The sequence below is a fragment of the Pipra filicauda genome, unplaced genomic scaffold, assembly GCF_003945595.2.
Source record: "Pipra filicauda isolate LSUMZ 115617 unplaced genomic scaffold, ASM394559v2 scaffold176_size3548034_pilon, whole genome shotgun sequence".
In the NCBI taxonomy this organism is placed as follows: Eukaryota; Metazoa; Chordata; class Aves; order Passeriformes; family Pipridae; genus Pipra; species Pipra filicauda.
Genome location: NW_024104283.1, coordinates 2044353 through 2067619, shown reverse-complemented (window position 1 = coordinate 2067619; position 23267 = coordinate 2044353). Strand labels below are relative to the sequence as shown.

At 37.0% G+C, this 23267-nt stretch overlaps 1 protein-coding gene across 9 annotated transcripts in view; it reads right to left on the bottom strand.

Annotated features, from left to right (window-relative positions):
- Positions 1 to 23267, bottom strand: part of ARMC2 (armadillo repeat containing 2) — a 63366-nt gene that overhangs the window by 34285 nt on the left and 5814 nt on the right. For 7 of the 9 annotated variants that reach the window (XM_039379813.1, XM_039379808.1, XM_039379807.1 and 4 more), the window contains 4 exons: positions 23023 to 23191; positions 21571 to 21781; positions 7413 to 7483; positions 3593 to 3685 (listed from right to left, as the gene is read on the bottom strand). In XM_039379813.1, coding sequence (XP_039235747.1) covers positions 3593 to 3685; positions 7413 to 7483; positions 21571 to 21781; positions 23023 to 23191 — 544 coding nt within the window. Of the gene's footprint in view, positions 1 to 3592; positions 3686 to 7412; positions 7484 to 21570; positions 21782 to 23022; positions 23192 to 23267 lie in introns of those variants that run through there. The other 2 variants (XM_039379814.1, XM_039379812.1) reach the window with 2 other exon arrangements.

The window sequence follows — 23267 nt, the reverse complement described above, 5'->3', positions numbered from 1 at the left end:
AACTGTGTCTCTGAATATATTCTTTAAAGTGCTTTTACCAAACCTTACATGGGAAAAAGAGATAGTTAAGGAATATTTTTCTCCCCATATACATAACTTTATATATCAAACCTTGCTGGGATTAAGAGTAACTGAACGTAAAAACTTGCTTACTTGTGTAAAAACTAGAATGTATAGCAGAGGTGCAAGATACATTTCAGTAGGATGTTGGCCTAGTGACAAAAAAGTCATCTACTTCCTCACCCAAGTCCCCCAAACTCTATCTAAAACATACAAAGATAAAATCTACAGTAAGTTATTACAAAAACCACATCTCAGCACAATGGAATCATGTACATGTTTAATTTAGAGAGAAAAGGAAAAGTCTTGTCTATTTTTAATATTCAACAGTGAGATTTTTTTTTCTTACATTTGTTTTTGTCTATAAGGTGTTACTTACAAAGCACCATGTAAATCCACTTAAGCTGCCTGTGTAAACTCTGCATTTACTCAGGATGTATGTACTTCACAGTTAAAATAGAATCACAGAATCATAGAATCACAGAATCAGCTGGGTTGGAAGGGACCTCTGAGATCAAGTCCAACACTTGATCCACTACCACCGTGGTTACTAGACCATGGCACTAAGTGCCACATCCAGTCTCATCTTAAGAACCTCCAGGGACAGAGAATCCACCATTTCCCTGGGCAGCCCATTCCAATGCCTGCTTACCGTCTCTGTAAAGAATTTCTTCCTAATTTCCAACCTAAACCTCCCCTGGCACAGCTTAAGACCATGCCCTCTTGTCTTGCTGAGAGTTGCCTGGGAGAAGAGACCAACCCCCACTGTCTACAACCTCCTTTCAGGGAGTTGTAGAGAGTGATGAAGTCTCCCCCGAGCCTCCTCTTCTCCAGGCTAAACAGTCCCAGCTCCCTCAGCCTCTCCTCATAGGACTTGTGCTCGAGTCCCTTCCTCAGCCTCACTGCTCATCTCTGGACCTGCTCCAGCACCTCAATATCCTTCCTGAACTGAGGGGCCCAGAACTGGACACAGTACTCAAAGTGTGGCCTCACCAGCGCTGAGTACAGGGGAAGAATCACTTCCCTGGTCCTGCTGGCCACACTGTTCCTGATCCAGGCCAGGATGTCATTTGCCTTCTTGGCCACCTGGGCACACTGTTGGCTCACGTTCAGCTTCCTGTCACTCCAAACTCCCAGGTCCCTTTCTGCCTGGCTGCTCTCCAGCCACTCTGTCCCCAGCCTGTAGCGCTGCAGGGGGTTGTTGTGGCCAAAGTGGGGGACCCAGCACTTGGCTTTGTTGAACCTCATCCCGTTGGAATCAGCCCAACCCTCCAGCTTGTCCGGCTCCCTCTGCAGAGCCCTCCTGCCTTCCAGCTGACTGACACTCCCCCCCAACTTGGTGTCATCTGCAAATTTGCTGATGGTGGACTCAATCCCCTCATCTAAATCATCAATAAAGATATTAAACAGAACTGGGCTCAACACTGATCCTTGGGGATCATACTCAAGGAAGTAAAGCACTTGTGATGAAATATGCATTGCCAGGAAATTACAACAAAAAACATGTCTGAGAACCCAAACCTGTCGGCAGATTCAAGGACCCATCTCTCATGCTGAGCAATACCTGGAAGCTCTCAATTTGCAATCATCACACTCGAGGAACAGCAATGACTATTCCATTTCTACTCCCACCATGACAGAAAATTTAACAAAATTTAGCATTATTCTAAACCTCTGCTCCAGTAAGCTGTGAAACAGAAGTAGCAAGGAACCAAAACTGAATGCTCTTACACTCCATTTCATGAAAATTAACAACAAAAATTATTCATCACTCATCCCATGAGGCATTTTTGAAGCTTATACTCCTGAGCGCCAGCATGTAACAAAATAAATTATTTGTTCCTCTAGAAAAAGAGACTTTGGGGTTCTATTAGTTTTTGTCATATAACAATCATCTGAAGCAAAAATCAGAAGATTTTAGACAATAATTAAGTTCCAGATCAGACTTCAGATTTGTTTTTGAATGGAAAGCTTTCCACGAATATTTTTGAGGGAGAAAGGGGAGGAAAAAGGCTTTTCTATTAATATATGAAAAGCTAAATGTGAACTAAATGCACATGCAGGGAATCAGCTGCAAGGTATGAAGCAAATGACTGCACATGAAATTAAAAAATATTAAATTACTAACAGGTCTACTCAAAACATTAAAATTATGGAATTCTAATATTCATGTTTATAAGAAAAACTGTAACTGTGCACCAAACAGCCTAAAGAAAGCAATATATCACGTGGCTGCAGGAGGTAGTGATGCAATTCAGTTACAATTTGTGTGAATATTCAAGAAGCAAAACTCAGCTTTTAAGGTTTTTGTACCACTGCATTCAATCAACTGATGAGAAAGTATCATTAGATAATGTCACATATTATTAGAAAAACTATGCCCTAATCAAGTTTTCGAAAAGCTAAATAAACCCCAACACACTAAAAAAAAACAAGTAAAGGCTGAGGAAAAGGGGCATGAAAATCAATTTCCCTTAGCTACATTCATGACAAAGGAAAGACATGATTAGATTTTACCTCTAAATTTTATTTTGTTTACCCATAAAAATATCACACTATGCAAAACTATAACTCAGTGGTTCATATTTGACAATCCTGGCATTAAGCAACAAAAATGTGGAGTTGCATAGCTGTTTTCAAATTTCCTGATCACTGTTTTTCTACCCATCAGTGACAGATGTGGGAATGAGAATCCTGTCTTTTTAAAATAATTACATATTTTGGGAATCACTTAGTACTGTACTGGTGTTTCATACTCATGAACATCTGCAAAACTATGCAAAAAAAATTCCAATCTGTATCATGTTATAACAAACACTGCAAAAGATCCTGTAAAACAGAACCACTTGTAAAAACAAATCTATTTTCTATATTCCCACCATTCAGATAAACATAGTGTCTGCTGAAAGCAACTGAACAACCTTTTGAATGAAATGTTAAAATGGATTTCAGAGTTTAATCTTTCAAACCATATTTAATTTACTCAATTTTGCTTCAATATTCTGAGTCATTACATACTTTTCTGATACATCTAATATTTTAAGCATAAATGGAAATTTTCATTAAGATTTCCTTAGTTTTCTAAAATTAACTGAGACCTTCAATACAGCCTATGGTTAAAGCAGTGAATCTGTGCAGTACTTTATTCTTCAAATTATTACCTCATCACTGACTGCTAAGCTAGCAGAGCTATGTGATCTTAAGTAAGGTAATTTAGTCAGACAAGATCTTCTCTAAACCATTTTTGTTTGTGGTTTTTTTTTTTTACAGCATCACAGAATGGATAAGGTTGGCAGGGACCACTGCAGGTCACCTGGCACAACTCCCCTGGCTCAAGCAGGGCCACCTAGAGACAGGTGACCCCTAGACTGCCCAGGCTAGTTTTACACTGTGAAGTCACTGAACATATGAAAGCATAAAAGGCCACATAGTCCAATTACTGTTACTATTTTGTAGTAAACACAAATGAGACCCATGCTTCCTGCAGGAAACAGTACAGAAAGTAAACCCTTTCAAAAACAGTGTTACCCACTTTTTTTCAGTTCACGCAGAATTGGCAGAATCTTTATACGCCAAAAGACTTCTTCCTCTTCCCACTCATTTATTCTTGTTTCATCCTCTAAGCCTTCAAAATACATTCAAAACAAAAGCATACATTCAGTGATGGTTTCAATTTCTACACAAATAAACAGCTACAAATACTTTATTCGCCAGTCAGAAAAAAACCCTACATGTCCCATTTTGCTGTATTCTGGGCTATTCTACCTGCTCAAGCTTTTGTTTTTATTTACAATTTCTCAAAAAGAAAAGTTTCAAACAAAACTAGATGGATAAGTATTTTGATATATAAAGCTGTACTATAAAGCTTTTGTTTGGTGACATCAATGTTTCATTTGATTGCTGAATTTGAAGGTAATGACTACTTATATATCAACACGTCCTACTATTTTTCAGCTCTGTGTCCACATGACAGCTTATTCTGTGTTTAAAAAATCCATACTACAGACAATCCTCTAGGACTGTACAATTTTATCTAGTGCACGTGCATGATATTATACTAAAATTGATTCACCGACTCTTTGGTCAGTTACTGAAAACAGTCTTATTAGTTATTACATCCCGTTAGCCATTCTAACTATTTCATGCAATTATTTTTGAGACCTTTACAATTAAATTTTTGTAAAATGCATGTTTCCCTCCTATTCTTTACTGCATTCAACAATATTTCACACAGCAACCTGGGAATTAATAGCAAATGTTTTGCCTCCAATAAACATGCTAGAAATCTTGAAGGCAACTAACTCCCAGTTTTCTTGGTCACACTCAAACAATTTCCTGTGACTGAGAAAAAGCTGCTGTTCGTTATCAGAAACCTTGTCCACTTTGCAAAGAGAAGTGTTTAAAAATATTTCAGCTTTTTTTATACTTTGTTTCAAAAAGAAAATAATTTTTAAAAAATCTATCACAGACATCAAGTTAAAAATTGGTAGACCAAAAAATCAGTGGACTAGAATTCTGGAAACAGGACTGGGAGAATGGATCTGTGTTCAGATTGGACATGAGAGTTGGTCAAACATGGTTTATTAAAAAGTGGATTCCAGGACTGACTTTCATACGGATGCAGTATCACAGGGAATTATTCTGACTTGCTGAACATTCTTTTCATGTTCACCTAGCACTATGAGAAATTACAGAATTCTGGCCTTAACCATTGGCCCATTACAGATGGAGAGCCAGAGTTTCTGTGCAACTTGAGATTTAAAGGATCTAACAGTTGCTTACAAGGTGCATACAGGCATATGTTTGGAGTTCAAGACTGGGTTAAGCTCTTTATCTTGCAGGCAACCAACATTGTTGTTATAAAGATGGGGTCTGGCTTGTGTTGCGTTTGTTTTGTGGGTTTTTTTTTAAAAGGGAAATAAAAGTCACATAGCACCACTAAATAACATGAAAAAAGCCATTAAGACTAGAATACACACTTTTTTCTTAAGTGACAGATTTGTCTGAAAGTGTCTCCTGCTGTTCACTACTAGCTCTTGCATTTAAATGACAATGTAAATTCTTAGCATAATCATCACCAAACACAAAAAATAACATACTACATGAGAACACCAATAAGAAGGTTGCATCATGAGAGCAGTATCTCAGACCTTAAAACAATGACTGTCTACTAGGCATTACTTGCAACTGTGAAACAATTAAAAACTTCCTAGTTTAAAAGCTTTCTCTTTAGAAAATAATCCAGATTCTTTTTCTGATCTGTGTTAACTTTAATTGTCTACCTACATTTTTTACATAATGAATCTATCGTATACATCTATTTCAACAGATTATACAAAAATGCTGTTTCATAAGTAATACACTGGTAAGTATGTTTGTTATTAGAATAACTATATATTGTTGGTTTTTGCATACATGCATAGTAGTACATCTTATTAGCTAATATTATTGCTACTTATTTTGCAGACCATTTTTATCTACTAGATCAAATGAGTTGATAATCTTATTTAGACTGATAAGTAGCTTAATTAATAAAACATTATGCAGCATTTGCAATAAAGTGAAAGTTCTGCTCGGGGAAATGTAATAGCACAGGTGAAATGAGAACAATAGAATAGTTAACACTGTTCCTTCCTGCCACAAAACCCACATACTGACTCAGTTATTTCTCGTCTTTCCGATTTGTAGTTACCTCTCTTAAACTGAAAGATGAGACTGATTTTCTAAGTACACACATGCTTAACTTCATTAGGCATTAAGAAACAGAATAGTACAGGCATGCATTTGCAGATAGGACCAAACTTCTCACTTAAAAAAAAATTAACAAAGCCATTTAATTTTTAGTTCAGAACAAAAAGAACGGATTTTTTTGTACCACTCTGCTTCACTTGTCTCATATTCATCAGAAAATGAAAGTCATAATGGTATAATTTTTTAAAACAAATATCTCTTATAACTAGGACAAAAAGAAGATAATCAACTTTTACTAAACAGTATTAACCCTAGCAATAAGAATTAACTGAAAATACATTATTATAATAAATCATTAATAAATTGTAAACTTGTATGCGTCTCAGTCCTGGGAGATTTTTTGCCGATGAAAAGTTAGGGTACTAGGTGTATTTAAAATATTGCAGAAGCTGTCCTGAACTTTACAACTGAGTGAATCACATTTCAACAGGAAAAATACTCAAGCAAAAGAATGCAGCAAGTTGAAGTTGGTTGTCTCAGTTTTTCATAGGTCTTAACTGCTGCTTTGCATTCTGGTTAAAAAAAAAATCACTAATCAGTCTACATTTATTGGTTGCTGTTTTTAGCATGTAAATACAAGAGCCTTAGCAACACTGAGCTTTCAAAAGCTGTGTGCTGCCTGACTTAAAATGTTTAGCCTTTTCACTGAATACTGAGTGGCTATGAACAGATCAATACTAAAACAGTCTATCTCCTCTTTATGTAAAATGTAAAAGCATGAACACAAATCATATCAGAATATAGAAATAATCTTTCAATGAACACTCCACCCAGGACCCCATTACAGAGAAGAAATGATGGAGGATTCCTACTGCTATCCTACTGTTTATTCTGGGATTAAAGATGAAGCATGCACAGACTAAGGAAACTACATAATGTTAAGAAAAGTAGATATAAAAAGAAACAATCCTAATAGCACACATGATTTTTTTTTTAATAACACAAATAAAATAGCACAAATAAATTAAAAGCCTTTTAAGAATACTAACTCTCATGACATGGTAAATACTCTCAGTCTCTCTGAAGGAAATGAAAGCAGAGCACATTACAGCCTTGGCCAAAATGATCCAGAATAACCCAACTTCTCAATTCTAGAAAAATAGCAATAAAGAATAATGACACTGCAGTAGAAACTTCAGGTTTCCATACCAGACTCTCAAATACACACTTGCAATGTACCAAACATGCCAGCTATGAGGAAATATTAATTAAAATCTGGTATGTAAAATAAGCAAAACCCATCCCTACATGGCAATCCAGAATCTGTTTCTTCACATAATATAGCCTGGCATAACTTTATTAGTTTCTGTGCAACTACAAGAGATTACAAAAAGTGATGGGCAAACAAGATGTTAACAAATTGGCAAATTCTTAAGCTTACATATGGGATAAGCAAGAGAGAAAAATATCAAAAGACTTTTAGAACGAAGATCTCTTGAATATTGTTTCTCTTTACTAACTTCTGTAAAAATCCCAATATACCTAGACAAACAGAAATACTGTTCAGTGAATAATAAAGAGATCTTCAAATCACAAAAAATAGATCATTGCTATTTGATTTCACATTTTTTGAATGGACATTGAAATGCCTTATGAAGTACCTGTTACTCTTCTCTTCCAGCCTGAACTCCTTGGCCACGATGAATTTGTGCCAGGCTTTTTCATCTGGTCACTAAAAGATACAGTATGGACACACAAAAGTAATATCAGAATGCAATTCTCAAAATGCTTGTTTCTTCACATACATTCAGCATATGAATAACTAATTGGAAAAGATTATGTTATTTCACTAAGTTAGTAAGTTACCCGTGCATTAAAAGTGACATGTAAATACAACTTCCTCCAGTACCAACTACAAAAAGCTCCTTCAGAAATACTGACATATTCACACCACAAGAGGTCACCAGTATGGAACACAAAACCTAAAGCATTTCTATTCATACAATAAAACTGAAAGATGAACCAAACTCAATTCAGAAAGAGCCAATTTTTATTTTATCATCAGTTTCACTAACTGAATATAAACTCAACTAGCTTAAAACTGTAACTTCATCCATTCATAAGGACAGTATTATTTTTCTGACAGAATTAACATTTTACAAAGATTTAATGAGAAGACTTTTCAGAGAAACAAACATGTTAGTAACCTTTAAAGAATATACTAGAACTTCCAGGTCTGCCAGTAAATTATTGCTAACTGCATAGTGGTCACTAGTTCTGTTAGTACAAGAAGCAGGAATGTTGCCATTTCTTTGTAAAACAACAGTAAGTAATGCTGTAATTCCTGCTGATTTTATGGTCCATCTTTCTTTGGCCAGAGGAAACTACTACATACATCTGTAATAAGTCTATTTATTCTGTTTGCCTATCTGCACAGTCAAGCAGCACTGATCTAAAAGCAATATATAAGATGTAGACTCTCTGCTATTAAACTGGAGTCTTTCCTCCTTTAAATTCTGTACTAAAGACAAAGGTCTTAATCAGTGTTTTCTATTCTCAATGTATCTTTAATTTAACACTTCTTATTCCATTTAAAGTTCATGTACCAATACAACCTAATCTCCTGAATTTCCTTCTAAAGATGACAGTAGTGTGTTAGCAATGTGATTTTGATTTTTTTTAAACAGTTAATTTAGTTACTATAAGGCTTAAAGCTGAACTGTTGTTTAAGTGGTTTGCTGGATTGGCGCCTAAATCCTGTCTGTCAGTCCAGACAGAAGACGTAAGTCATCCTATCAACAGATGGAGACAGAATAAAAGACAAAGCTCTTGCAAGATCAGTTCCCTACAAAAGGGACTGGAGAGCTCACTGTGATCAGTCAAAAATTTCCCAAGCAATCACATTACAGAGGAACAGTTGCTTCATTATGGCTAACAGTGAATAATGCTTTCTTTTTACAGCATGTGGATTTAAGTGCTCCAAAACCCAAATGCTTACACAAACTATCTTGAAATTATTTCAGCTCATATACAGCAAGTTCTACTCCTCTGAGGAAGTAATGCCTTAAAAAATAATAACAATTAAAAAAAAAGACAAGTGCTTGCATCTCTACTCTAAAGTTGTCTGACACCTCTAAGAAAGAAGAGTTTTACAGCACACGATAAATACAGTTCAATGCCTTGACAGAAACTAAAATTTGATTCCATTTATGTGAATACCTTGTCCTATAAACTTTAGAAGTTTCAGAAATGTTTCTACAAGTTTCAGCCACCCCTGAAGCCAAGACTATAACCTGAAAGGTCACTGGATAAGCACGAGAACAAATTCAGCATGATGATACCACATGCCTGTATGAAGATGGATGTCTGAGTTTGCTTTCCTCAGAAAAAGAGTTTTGTAACTATATCCCATTTGTGCTTCTTCCCTGTAGATGTAAATGCCCACGATGAATGCAAGACAATCCTATGAGTTTTGTTGGAAGGAAAAGCAGATTAATAGAGAAAGACACTGAAGCAAAGGATGTGGTAACTTACAAGATAGAAATTCCGTATATGTGAGACGTAGAGTAAGGCCATGACAACTGCACGAAAAAAAAGTTTGGTTGGAACCTATTGTTTCTTAAACACCAGTATCAACCAGTTTAGAGACTTAAATGAGTAGGAAAGCAGATTGCTGTACTGCTGGTATTCTATCTAGCTATCTGTGCTTTTGGGAAACATCCTTGTAAATTACTGGTACTCTCATTATTTTCAGAAAAAAGAATACACTGAATATATACATAAATGAGAATGACTGGTGGGCAGGCTTATCTTTAGGGAGTATGTACAATTTACCAATTTTGTGAGAGATTATAAAATCGCTTTATATATCTTCACCATTCTGCCAACTTTGTTTTAGTTACAGAAACTTTTGTTTCATTATCTTTACATATCTTAACATTTTTTTACTGAAACTTAAGTATCTTGTTAAGAACAATGCAGTTAAAATGTAATCAACCTATTCTAAAAAATAGTTACCTACTATTGAAGGGAACTGGCTTCAGAGTGGTTGCCTAGGAAACAAAGTCAATCGGCAGAAATCTGATCATCTGATAAGGGGCTCATCAAGAACTGAACTGACAGAGGCTCTGATGATCTACAGAAGAAAAGGAACTTGGCAACTGGATCATCTCTATCCTTCTCATATAAAAGAAATCATAGTAGCCTCTATGAAGAATGCTGCTTTCTTGAATGTACACAGAGTGTGAGGACTTCCAAAAGGAAAGTCAGCCAGCACTGCAGTAGTGTGGTGTGGTGACCTTGGACAGATGCCAGGTACCCAACCACAATGCTCTACCACTCCCCTCCTCAGTAGGACCGAGGGAGAAAACAAGATGTAGAAAAACTTGCGGGTCAAGATAAAGGCAGTTTAATAAAGCAAAATGAAAGAAAACTGCAAGATTTATTCCCAACTTCCCACCAGCATGGAATGTTCAATCATTTTCAAGGAAGTAGGGCTTGAGTACATGTAGTGGTTGCTTTGGAGGACAAACCTCATATGCATGGATGCCCACACTCTTCCTTTCTCTTAGCTTTTATTGCTGAGCAGACATCACACAATATGGAATATCCTTTTGGTCAGTTTGGGCCAGCTGTCCTGGTTATGTCCCCTCCAAAGGTCTTGCCCACCCCTAGTGGTGGTGCCTACTGGTGACGGGTGAACGCTGGAGAGACAGCACTACGCTGGTGGAGCACTGCTCAGCAGTAGCCAAAATGCTGGCGTGTTATCAACACCTTCTAGCTACCAATGCAAAGCACAGCACTGTGAGGGCTGCTCCGGGGAAAACTGACTCCATCTCAGCTGGCCCCAATACATGTTCAGTACTTTTCCCTGGTGAAAGAATGGATAATTAAATGGAAGCAGCATTTATTCAGATTTTCTGCATGTTTAGACATTTACTTGTTTGTTCCAGCCATGAGCCTCTTGTTAATAGTAAATCTGCAAACTCTCACCTTCAATGGTATTCCAGGGAAAACTACTTTTCTATGAACTACATCCCAGAGGCAAAGAACCGAACTAGTAATCTCCAAAGAAGCTGCACACCATGGCAAGGTTTGAATCACAAATGTGAATGTAAGATTCCAACAGAGGAACAGTGCTTGGGCTCCTTCCTCATACTGAGCCTCAAACATCTGAGAACCTGGTTACTTCTTTACTTGCAAAACAGAGTCTGATAATGGGCCTGAATTTTGGGTGACACTGTTCCTTAGATTTAGACCCTTAACATCGTCTCTGGTACAGTTTTGGCCCAAGAAAGGTGGTACTTTCCTTGACAAAGGGTTGGGCAGAGGGCACAGATAAGCAGAGGTAGGGACAATCCCAGACAGTATCTTCTGTGTGGGAGGGAGGGAATTAAAAATACTTTAATTGTATTAACATAACCCATGACACAGCAGTTGACCACCAAGCCAGAGACTAACTCCTTTGTTTAATTTTTATCATTTATTAGTACAGATGTATCCCTGGTGCCCCCAATTATTTAGTTACTAGCTAAGAGAGACACATGGCCTAATACTAACAAATTAATGCTTCTCTGCATAGTTGTCTCTACCGAACACCTGTGATCAGTCAGGTAGCAAAGCTTAACTAGAACAAAAAGAGAACATGATAATCTTTCTGAATTGTCCAACTTCAAGGCATTCCCTCTCCACACTACCTGCTCTCCTCATGGTAAGGTTCCTGTAACACCTTACAGCTTTGGGAGGCAAAGCTAGATAACATGGAAGTGGGAGAAGAACAGAGAAGCACAGTAAGTGAGATAGTGCATGTACTAGGGAGAGTTCAGAACATAGTGAAGCTGAAACCATAATACCATTGAAAGTTCAACAAAACTGATATTTGTTACCAAGAGGTGGCCAACAAAGCGAACAAACCTGAAAGAGAGGAATGAGGAGAGAAATAAGCCCTCAGTACGACTCCCCCAGTCACTCAGCTGTTGCTTATAAAGTTATCTTACCAACCCCAAATGCCTAGAATTACCCATAGCAGAAGCTGCATCCTCAGGGAGTTGGCAGGTTCACACGTAGTGGGCATCCCCGCAAAACAAAGGCAACACTGTCCTTGATGTGAAGCTAGCAACCCCCCAAAAACGAGCTATCTGCTTTCATACAATTAACTGGGTGACCTCAACCTAGGCAGGCATGGCCAGCACCACCCAACTAGAGGCCCTCCATCCCACCCCCGTTATGCAAGTAATATCTCTTCTGCGCATGCGTGGCTTTCCCTGTCCCTGCGTACTGCACCTGGGGGGGGTCTTTTCCAAATGAGACTAGGGGTTTACTTCATCACTATAGTCTTCAATTTCTCCTTCAAGCAACCCTGGAGGACGATTAGCCAATCATAAAACAGCAATTAACAGTTTATACAAGAACTCTCTTCAAGGATGAAGTCCCCATTTTATCAGTGCTTGTTTTCTCATAACTTGGTAGGGAAAGAACAAAACTTTTACAGGCGGCTGGGCCAAACACAGACCAAAAGTATCAGCATAATTAAACCCTGATACAGTACAATATAGGATGAAGAATATACTGGTTTGTTTTCAGAGAGAAGAGTAGGAATAACAGGGAATGAGTAAAAGACAAGGGCAGCAGGGATGGAAAACATCGTAAGCCCCAAACTATTTGCTTCTGCAAGTGTCAAGGCCTCACACAACTTTGCTTGTCCAGAGGTTATGAGGCTCTTCTTTTGCACCCATGTAAACTGAATCCGTGGACTCTCTCTTGAAGTAGAGACAGGAACCGGGACTATCCCATGTAAACTGGAATCTGAACAGACTCTTAAAAGGCAGAGAGCTACTAACACACAGACTGTGCATCATGCCGTGAGTAAATGCTCTGAAAAAGCCGTAGAGGAGACATTATCTGGCATCTGGAAACAGACTTCTTTTCCATTTTTAAACAAGGAAATGAAAATGGATTGCCAGCTTTGTGATCCAGAACATAACATGATTCCGCAGAGCACCCTTAAGTTTGTACATATGGGTATATTTTGTTGGCAAATGCTATATGACCGCTTAAAGCAACTTCTTTGGGGCAGGGAGTGGTTGAAGATACCAGATCCACCAAACTGGTTTCCACTGGCAGAAAAAGAAGGCTTAACATCTGAGGACTTTCTGGAGACTAACAAAACACCATTTTCTCTCACTCAGCTGCATGCAAAACTTCCCAAACAGTTGTAAATCTAATCGTTAGCAACATTTAAACCAAAAAAGGTAGCTTGGAAGATACTTGGAAAGACATACAGCACATTGCCTTCTGAAGGCATCACCTGCATAAACTACAATAGCACCAACATTTACATACAGTTAATAAAAATATGAAACAGAACATGCTTTAACTGGTCCAAAAGCTTGTCTTCAACTTTACAGTGTATCAGAATAAGACATAAAACTGGTAAGTACAGATGCTCACAGAAAAACCTCTTCAGAAGCTCCTTCCTGCTAAGAAGCCTTAGTCTGTGCTGCCATCACATGAAGGATCACCCATGTGCTCTCGATAAAATGCTGCCCTCACTGCTAAGTAGCACGTTCTAAAGTAAAGTAATATTTAGTTGGGGGGGCAGGATTCTATTTATTTTAAATAAATTTCTAAGGTAATTGAGTTCATTGCCTCTCAATTTGTTTCTTTGATGCCCTTTTTATTCAGTCAGAAAACTGTAATTATAAGCACACAATTTCTAAACATCTATATCTGCAGAGCCTTTTCTATACCCATGGAACCACAATTCTTATCTTCTAAGTTCCTTCCTCATAAGGAAATTTAAGCTGCAGACAGTTTCATTGTTTATCCTTAGAGCCCTTTTATTTTTTGTCTTTATTTTGGTAAGATTAACAAACACAGTCCTACTTAATCTAAAAGTACACTAGCCATTTATGTAATGAAAATATACAGAAGTCATAATAGGTCACGTTGAAAGTCCACCTTGCTCAGTATCCTCTAACAGTGACCAAAAAAGCTTCTCAGATGCCTGCAGCAAATTGAGGGTGCTGTTGAGGTGCCTTACCTACAGTTCTCCTTCAGTTCCTGCCTTCATGTTTTTCACTCAGATGCATTCCCAATCCTCCTTTCTCTTTTCTTCCATTTTCCCTCCAAAGTCACTCAATTTGTCCCCAGTGTATTTTCCTTCATTCCACTCCCTTCAGACCTCAAAAACTTTCTTTTTCTAGTTTATTTAAAATCCAAAAATGTGAGTCAAATTTTTACAAATTTGACTTTGGATCCTACATATATTAATGTTTTCAGGTCTGCAAAAGTCTAGGAGAGTAATTTCTAACTTTTCATAAAGCTCTGACAAAATTCTACGCACTAGGCAGTAAGTAAAAGATGCAGACTGTTTATACATAAATACAAGCACTGAACATCTGATTTTACAAACATACGTTGTGTGCAGTGGAATGCCAGACATGATGCATCTACACCCAAAAATCAAGACATTTTACTAAGTGTTATGAAGAACAGATTTACAGAAATGTTAAGCAGATCCTGGGGGCCTATTTAGGCAAGCTAGATGTATCAAAAGGACTACTAGGCACAAAGGTGTTCTTTCAGACTAGATCAGAGCTCAGTCCCCCCCGACTGTGGATAATCCTTAAACAGATGTGCCATCTAAAAAGACTGTTCTTTGTTATGTTACTCACATGTATATTCAGAGTGTGACTACATCTACACTGTAAACTGGGTTTATTTTTATTGCTAGAGGTATCCAGGATGGCATGCCTTCTACTGATAAGAATCATTTGGCTATTTAAACAGTCGGGTACTTTCCCTTCAACCAAAGATTTACAAATTCTATATGGACTACAAAGGAAAAGCTGCAAGGAGGTTGTGAAAGTATATACAACCAATAAATCCTTAAAAAGAACAGTCAGTCATGGGTAAATACCTTTTCCTGTTTTGAGTGCCTGCCATGGGGGAGAAGAGCGAGCTCTTCTCACGCAGTCAGTGACGGTATCACAATGCACCCTCCCTTCAGGTACCATATACATTGATAAGACCCCTTTCTTCTCCAGCTAAACAGTCCCAGATCTCTCAGCCCTACTTCATACAAAGGATTCCCTTCATGTATTAGTAGCTGGATTCTCTCCAGATGTTTCATATCTCTTTTGCACTGGGGAGCCCAGAACGGGTCCCAGAAGTCCAGGTGTGATGGAGGATTTCATGATGTGCATGAACAGGGTGCTAGGTAATCTCATCTAGGCTCTCTTTCCCACAAAATATTGGGCCAGACAATCTTCTGAGGTCTTTCCCATCCTGAGCTTCTATGAATTTGGTGATCAAGAGGATACCAGGTCTTTTTCTGCAAAGCTGCCTCCCAGCTGGACAGTCCCCAGTATATATAACGGTGCCAGGGGTTGTTCCTCCCCAGATGCAGGACTTTGCACTCGTCTTTGTTAAACTTTGTTAAAAGCATCAAGTTCCTGTCAAACCATTTCCCCAGCCTGTCGAGGTTCCTCCAGACAACCCTCTGGCATATCAGCCAATGGGTTGCTTATATCCCGACTACCAGTTACCATTTTTTCTAAATTATTCAGAACTGTGGTCTCACGAACTGTGCATCACATCTCTTGGCAGAATCACTGCGGAGCACTGGGCAAAGATACACGTGGCTCTAGACCAAGTTTCGCAGGACGCAGCCAGAGTCAGCAGCTTCATCTCAAAAAGGATAGCAGCTCTAGGGAAAGTTAAAGTGAACTAATGGTGATCCTGGGAATAAGGACGATGCAGCAGACCCTTGAGTCAGCAGCAAGGGACAAGGTGGTGCAAGGCCCACAAGGCAAAGGAGGGGAGTCAGATGTGGAGCTGCAGTGAGTGAGAGACGCTGCAACGGATCTTCTCAGAGAAGGTTCATCTACACAATGCTAAGGAACCACTGGCTCAGAACACAAGCCCCTGCTACCATGATTCTTCCCCCGCAAGTGTTTAGTGACCAGTAAAACAAGAGTGCTAACTCTAAACCATAATTACTGATGTTAACAACGTTACTCTGTAGACTTTGGAAGGAAGAATAAACAACATCTAGTATTTTTGCCAAAGCAACTAACAGGAATTAGTTGTAGCTTTTGGCAAAATGAGAAAAATATTTATTTTGCTTTGTCATTTACTCTCATAGAAATTAATTTTTCCACATGCCAATTAACATATGCATTTTTTTATTAATCCTCCTATTCCTATTTCATTATACTATCCAGACCTTTTATGTATGCAGAAGGACATCAGAATTTTTGTATTGTCTTTCATTAGTTGAATAGTAGGGAATATGCTTTTGTGGTTTCTGTTTTAAAGCAAGGGATTTCCTCCTGACCCATAACTTAGCACTTGAAAGGCACTCTATCTTTTTAGATGAAGACTTGACCTTTACTGAGCCACTTAGAGGACGTGTCCCTACTTTGCTCAGCTACCACAGAATCTTCCATTCTATGGTGTCATATGAGGAACAAACAAGATAGATACAAACACAATCTGGAAATAAGCAGTAGGTGTGCCTCAAAGAAAAAAGAACTATAACAGCTCAATTTTTAAACACTATTTTCCTTTTAGAAAAAATAATACAGACAGCAAATTACTTGCACACAGCTAAAAGAAATATAAAATAAAGTAGTAAGCCTCTAGTCAGTCCCATTTCTCAACTACAGAACTTTTCAAAAGCATGCAAATAATTGAAAAACTAGTAATATGGATGTCCTGAAATTATTTCAGAAATTGTAGAGGATTATATCATAAGGAACACCGTAAGAAAAGACAAAAACAAATGGAGTGAAAACTATAATCAGCCCTACAACTGATACCACTGATATAAGAAAGGATAATCAGCAGAAAGGCAACAAAATTTGCAAAAATATGTTGACAAATAGGCCAACTACACTCTGAGTCATCCTAGAGATCACCAAATAACAATTCTTCTATAAACACTATTACACATATAGTTCATTTCTTATGACAACTCCAGTGATAAAAAAAAGATAGTATTCTTATTTATAGAGGCTATTAATGAAGAACTTCATGCACATGTTAAACAGTATGGCTTAAAAGAATAATCCAGGTTGATGAAAAGTCTCTGTCCTTATCCTTTTTATTCTTCAGTATTTGCACCTTCTGTATAATAGAGAAAATATTAACAATATCGATTTGTGGCAGGGCATCTTTAAGCAACTAGACAACTGATAGCCTAATGCTAACCATAAAAAATACCTAAAATACTAGCCTAAGTATATTTGAGTCTGAAAACCACACCATCTTCATCTTCCTAACCTGAATCTTGCATAAGTATTCCAATTTTAAACAAACAAACAAAAAATTAAATCCTTTGTTACTACAGCTCTACCTAGACTGAATTGGCATTCCTTCTTTACCCTTTGTGCGGCAGACCTTCTCATTCTAGAATTACAATTCAATGTCATAAGGATTCAATTAGTAATAAGGACTCTCAAGACCTAGATCTCCCAGATTTGGAGATCAAGGACCTTGTCCTGAAACTTATGACTAGAGTGGAAAGACTCTCTTTGGAGTAGGCAGTAAAAATGCGCCTAAACTCCACTGTCTCTTCCACCAGCGAAGAGATCAGAGATAACTGCTACCTTTTATTTAGAAGTCTATAAAAAGTTCTAAAGAAAACAATTCTTCATTCCCAATGTTCTTTCAGTATTCCCTAACCCTATACAAAACCAGGCACCTTCTTGGAAAGGCAGATGTCATTCTTTCTTTGGAAAACTCTGGAGAAAGCTCTACCTGTGAAAGATTTCCCAACTCTCAGTTGTTTCTTTCTTAAATTAGTGGTCCAAAGAGCAAGTGGAACTGAGGCAGAAATAGAGAAAGATTAGTTAGAAGTAGATTAATTTCCTGTTTCCCTGTCTTTATGAGAACTCCAGAAGTTGTCAATATATAGAAGAAAAAGACAAATCCTGAAAAAAAGTCTGGAGAATCAGCTAAATTATACAACAAACTAATACCCACACCACAAAATTCATTTCAAAAAATCACCCAGAGTAGAAAAGAATAGGTGTTCCCTTCAGGAAAGAAACTTCTCTTCTCTGTAGGAATCCTTTTCTTTGAAGAGAAAATATTTTGGGCACAGATGTGAAGGTAGTTTAAGCAATCAAACAGATGTACTTTCCAGTGGTTCCCTCCAGCCCACCCTGTTCTATGTATCTATGATTTGTTTGTCCCCTACTGCTGTCGTTTGCTACTGAAATATTCCAAAACTCTAAAAAGCACAAGAAAGAGAAAGTAGTGTCATGGAAGCAGTTGATGAATATATGTCAAGGATACTGCCAAAGAGGCATTTATAAGGAGAGCAATGGTGAGAGAAAACAGGGTACAGTATATCTTCTTTACAGCAACTGCTAAACCTTTTGTAGCTATTTATAGAAATCACATATTAAAAGAAGTGTAGAACAGGCCACTTGGGAATGAACTCTTTGCCACCAAACTTTTCCTCACTGAAGGCACCTACGTTTCTAAGGAGTCCTGGAATGACATGATAAGCCTTCAGAATTTTGAGAAATTGGAGTAGGAAAAAAACAAACATTTTTTCTCAGCAGGGAAACTGTTGCTCTTCATCAGCAAATCTGCCATCACTGTTGACACTTCTGTTGAAATATATGAATGCAGAAAACATTTTAGAAGTTTCATTTCTATAGCAATCACAATAGATGGCAAGGCACAATGACTGGAAGAAGATGTAAACAAAATTTAGCTTCTTTATGATTGTCAGAAATCGTTTCTTGCTTTCCTGAGGCAACATGTCAATAAATTCAATTAATATATCTATTGATTCAATTAATATAATTGATTCAATTAATATATCTACTCTATTACAACTAGATGGTTATTTGCAAAACAGAATTGCAAACGAAATGACAAATAATTTTTCGCCTCAAAAAGTCCTCCTCTCTTGCTGGAATAAAATACTTCCCTTCTATTCTCTTTAAAAGAAATGTGATAGCATTAATGGCAGGGATCTGCCACGCTATTTTGGCATGCTCTACTGTTTCATCATTAGCAGGAAACCAGCTTTATTAGAAAAGCTATTTCGGTCCATATACAGGAACAGTGGGGAAAGGGGAGTAAGGAGTCTCAAACACCTTCTCTTAGAAGAAGTGTACTATTTTTACAATCCTCTTGCTTAATTCCAGCAAGGATTTTAAATCACTGGGATACAGAATGGAGGCTGACACAACTGCTTCATATCAAGAATGTCAGGACTCTAGGTAATAAAAGATTTCACATTCCTTTAAGCCTTCATTCTATTACTCCCAAATACAACATACTTTAAATAGAAAATATCTTGTAACTTCATACAAGATGCCTTAAGTATTTATGACACAGAACCAGATGCAATCTAATCCTAGCAATCATCTAGTACCTGTAAGCATGTTCTACTGAGAAAGAATGCCAAAACACTCTTACTGAAATTAGCCCTCTGTGGTTCTGGAGCCTTCTATATACAACTACTATGAAGACCAAACTCAACAAACTATATAGAAGGCTAGGTTTGTGGTACCATTCAACTGCCCTGTCAGATGAAGAATGACATCTCTGAACTCAGACAAGGACATAGATCAAGGTCTGCCTGACTCGTGTGGTATCATACACAAATACTGGACCAATGTGTTCATTGGTGTAAGTCTCAGCAATGAGTTAGAAAGTATGAGAGCAGCTGAGATTATCTACAGCCTTTCCATCATACGATATTATGAACTGCTTGGGCTGATATAGATGAGGGATTTTTGTCCTCTGCTAAAGGGAAAGCATTTTGTATTATTCTTGAGCATATTGCAGCTCTGCAGGTGTGTCTGGTACTCTAAGCCATAAGAGCACCTAAATAGTGCCAGGCAGCATTGGCATAAATCATCTCTCACTCAAGCACACAGAAAGCATGCACAATCCATAGGAGAGGTAAAAATGGACTATTCAAAAACACAGAACTTGCATGCAACACAGAATGATGAAGGAATATTATATTACTCTTCTGTTTTGGAGAAAACTACTCAGAACAATATTGGAAAACAAATTTTTTGTATTATCCTAAGGCCAGTAATCTGAGATCTAATTTAAGTGATGCACGAGATTCATGATTGCGGAAAGCACCAGTAACAAAAACCCAAACTCAAAAACTTGCAGAGCTCTCAAACTTATAAAGAGAAACATATAATTTTGAACACACAGACAGCATGTCTAATAGGTTAACTGTTCAATTATACCTCCAAGTTTTAAAATTACGACTCAGAAGGAAGGTCATTCTTTCCAATGAATAAAAATATCAACTGACCCCTTTTCTATTGGAGACACTTGGATACCATCAACTGAAAGAGGAACTCAAACTGAAAGCAGGACTGAAAACAGCAGGATGCACATTCCACAAAAGGAAATACTCATTTCAACTGCAACACTAAAGTACTTCCCACCACACCTTTACTAAATAAAACTCAAACTACAGTCATTTATGTAGCATGATAATCCATACAGTCTTTATCTAAGAAGTTTTTGGATCACTGATTTTAGAAAATTATTTTGCACTGAAGCATTCTCCTTGGTACTCTCCTTTCTTTCACCTACATAGTTCATTGCTAGGCTTATTTTCTCATTCTCCGTCCCTCCATACTCATGAAGCTTTTTCTTTGCTAACAAAAGTCTTCAGTCTTTCAGATTCTGTCTTTTTTTTTAAATTCTGCTTACAGTTTAATATAAAAAAGAGTGCTATGATAGCTCTGCTATGTATCATTTGCTGTAACAGCCTCAATAGGAACTGTGGGGAAAGGGGAGTAAGGAGTCTCAAACACCTTCTCAATGGACAACATTATTTAGTGCTATCATCAAGTTAGTAAATTAAAGGCCTTTCATTTTATAAAATTAAGAATATAATCTTTAATATGAAAGATACTTAAGAATATCCAAGGAAATAGTTTTTTCCTAAACAGACATGCTAGAAAGAAGATATCTACTGACAAATATTTATCTGTAAGAGTGAACAAGTGTTTATAAAGATGTGTTCCTGAAAATATAGTGGGTTTCGTTCTTTGTTGTTGAGATTGACAGATCTGACAATGTTATTAGCACAAAATGGTTGTTCATCCAACTACTAAAGCAGCAACTGATACACCTACTGAGCAAAGTGCTCAGTAGGAGGGACTATTCCTCCCTCTGCAAGAATTCAAGTTGGAATCAAAAGAAAAACAATTTACTTAATTGTGAATTAAAGAATGCATATAATAATGTAGGCTCAGTAAAAATAGACTGCATGCACATAAATTTCATTAATTTCTTATACCTGTTCAGTCATCTAAAAAAAAAAGAAAAGAAAAAAATAAACCAAAAACTCAAAGCCACAAAAAATTTTGCCTCTATTGCCAATGAGTTTAAGCCTGTTTTTGGTGTATGATCACTATTTCCCCAATACCAGAACTGAAAAGGGCTCTACTCATCTGTTGAGCTAAGAGAAAAACGTATAGCACCTTAAAACAGGACTGAACTGCAAAAGTAAGCACACTGAACTACACTCGAGTATTCTACATGCAATGATTAGAAGATTTAGTTTTGAAATGCTGATGATCAAACAAAACAGAAGTTATTTATTTTTTTACAAGTTAGTCTTCTGAGTGCAAAAATTTCCTAAGAGAAGAAATGTAAATTTTTCTAATAATCTAAACATATTTTCATATTAAAGAATATATAGTGTTACCTTCAAATTCCATCAGTTTTGAACATTTTGATACTTGCATAACTGAACATTTAGGAAGAGAGTTGTGTGGAAGATGCATATTACTATCGTTGACCAATACTGACCTTTCTCCTCTCAGCTGAAATGAAAATTTTCCTGATGTCCCTTCCATGAAGTCTTCGCTCTCCGAAACGCTGATACGATCATTACAAATTAATTGTCTACTTTTATCATTAACTGGTGTGTACAACCTTTGCTCTGCTAAGTAGTTATTATTACTTCTGCCAGGATTATTCATCATCATAGCTGGTTCCTCAGAATCTAGCTTCTCTTTGTCTGAAATAGTAAAAAAGAATACATTTTGTAGAAGGGTCCTTACACAATACACACACACAACAGAGCTCAAAATTAATTACTGTTTGTCACGTTACATTATCAAAATTTGTTTGTACCAATTTAAAAGGAAAGAAAGCTTAAGACTTTTAAGAGTAAAGTAATCAAGGTCTTCTTATGAGCAGCATTTCTTTAAGTCTTTCAGTTTTGGGGTTTAACATCTCAATATTTCATCTTTTTTTATTTCCTTTTTACAGATAAGTGGATTTTACCTTGTGAAAAGAAGTGATTGCTTTTCAGGATCTGACTATTATGAAGGAACTCAAGAAGAAGATAGCCGTTAATCTCGTACCTTGGTATGTACACATGATAAGAATCTCCACAAAAAACCTCACATTTGCATGATCCCCAAAGGGGAGAAGAGACCAACTCAGGCTATAACTACATTAGGTTCTCAACTTCTTCAACTACTAATATCAATTTATTAAGGTTAATGGATTAAACTACATATAGGGGGACATTATATAAAGATATATTTATAGAGTAAGTACATAATAATAAAGTAAAGTTTACTACTTTTTGTATAAGACTTATTTTGCAATAAGGTAAAAAGTGAGATATTCAGTTTAGCATGTAAAGTAACAATCCCAGACAATGTAAGAATTGTCATTATTACAGATGAGTCTTCATTAAAGACAGAGTCCCAGCATATTTCATTATGAGCTAACATGCAGGAAGCCAAGATGCCTTTCTCATCTGCAAGAAAATTACTTCTAAATCCCACATTTAGCAACCTTTATTAAGCCTCCACTAAAGAAACTCTTAATAGCAAATACGATGTAGTTGGAGGCCTGTCAAGACATATCATTCCTTTTTATTCCTCCTTTTATGCTCAATAATCCATCAGGGAATCTCCTTAGATGAATGGTATCTCATTATCTCTTTAAATGTGTCACCATTTAATGTTAATTTTACCCATTGAAGAAAACTTTCAGTAAAACTCCACTACTTGTAAACCTATAAGAAAAAGAGGCACCTGAGTAGCTTTCAACTCACTTTCAGAGGCAAAGGCCAGCATCATTTTTGGAAACCACAGTTTCAAAACTGCCTTAAAGCCATTTAAATACTTTCAAAATTTACACTGAAAGGACCTTCAGTATAATAATTCATGTAATTAACAATATTAAAACCCATGATGCAGTTATTTTTCTAGCAAATAATAATACGTATCAAAACACTCTTACTCTGATCTGGAAGAACCACTTTAGCAGAAAATATACTTCCCAGAGAAGCTGTTCTACATAAGCATGCCCGAGCAGTGCTGACTTTTCTAACCTCTGCAGCCTCAGCAGGAGGTTTTGGAAGGAAAACAGTAGAATCTTCATCTTTTGCAGAAGTGATTAATATTGGTTTCTGTGACAAAGATAAAGAAGACTTTTAAATAAAAGCACAGATAATTTCATTTTCATACAAGCAAAAATTAAAAAAA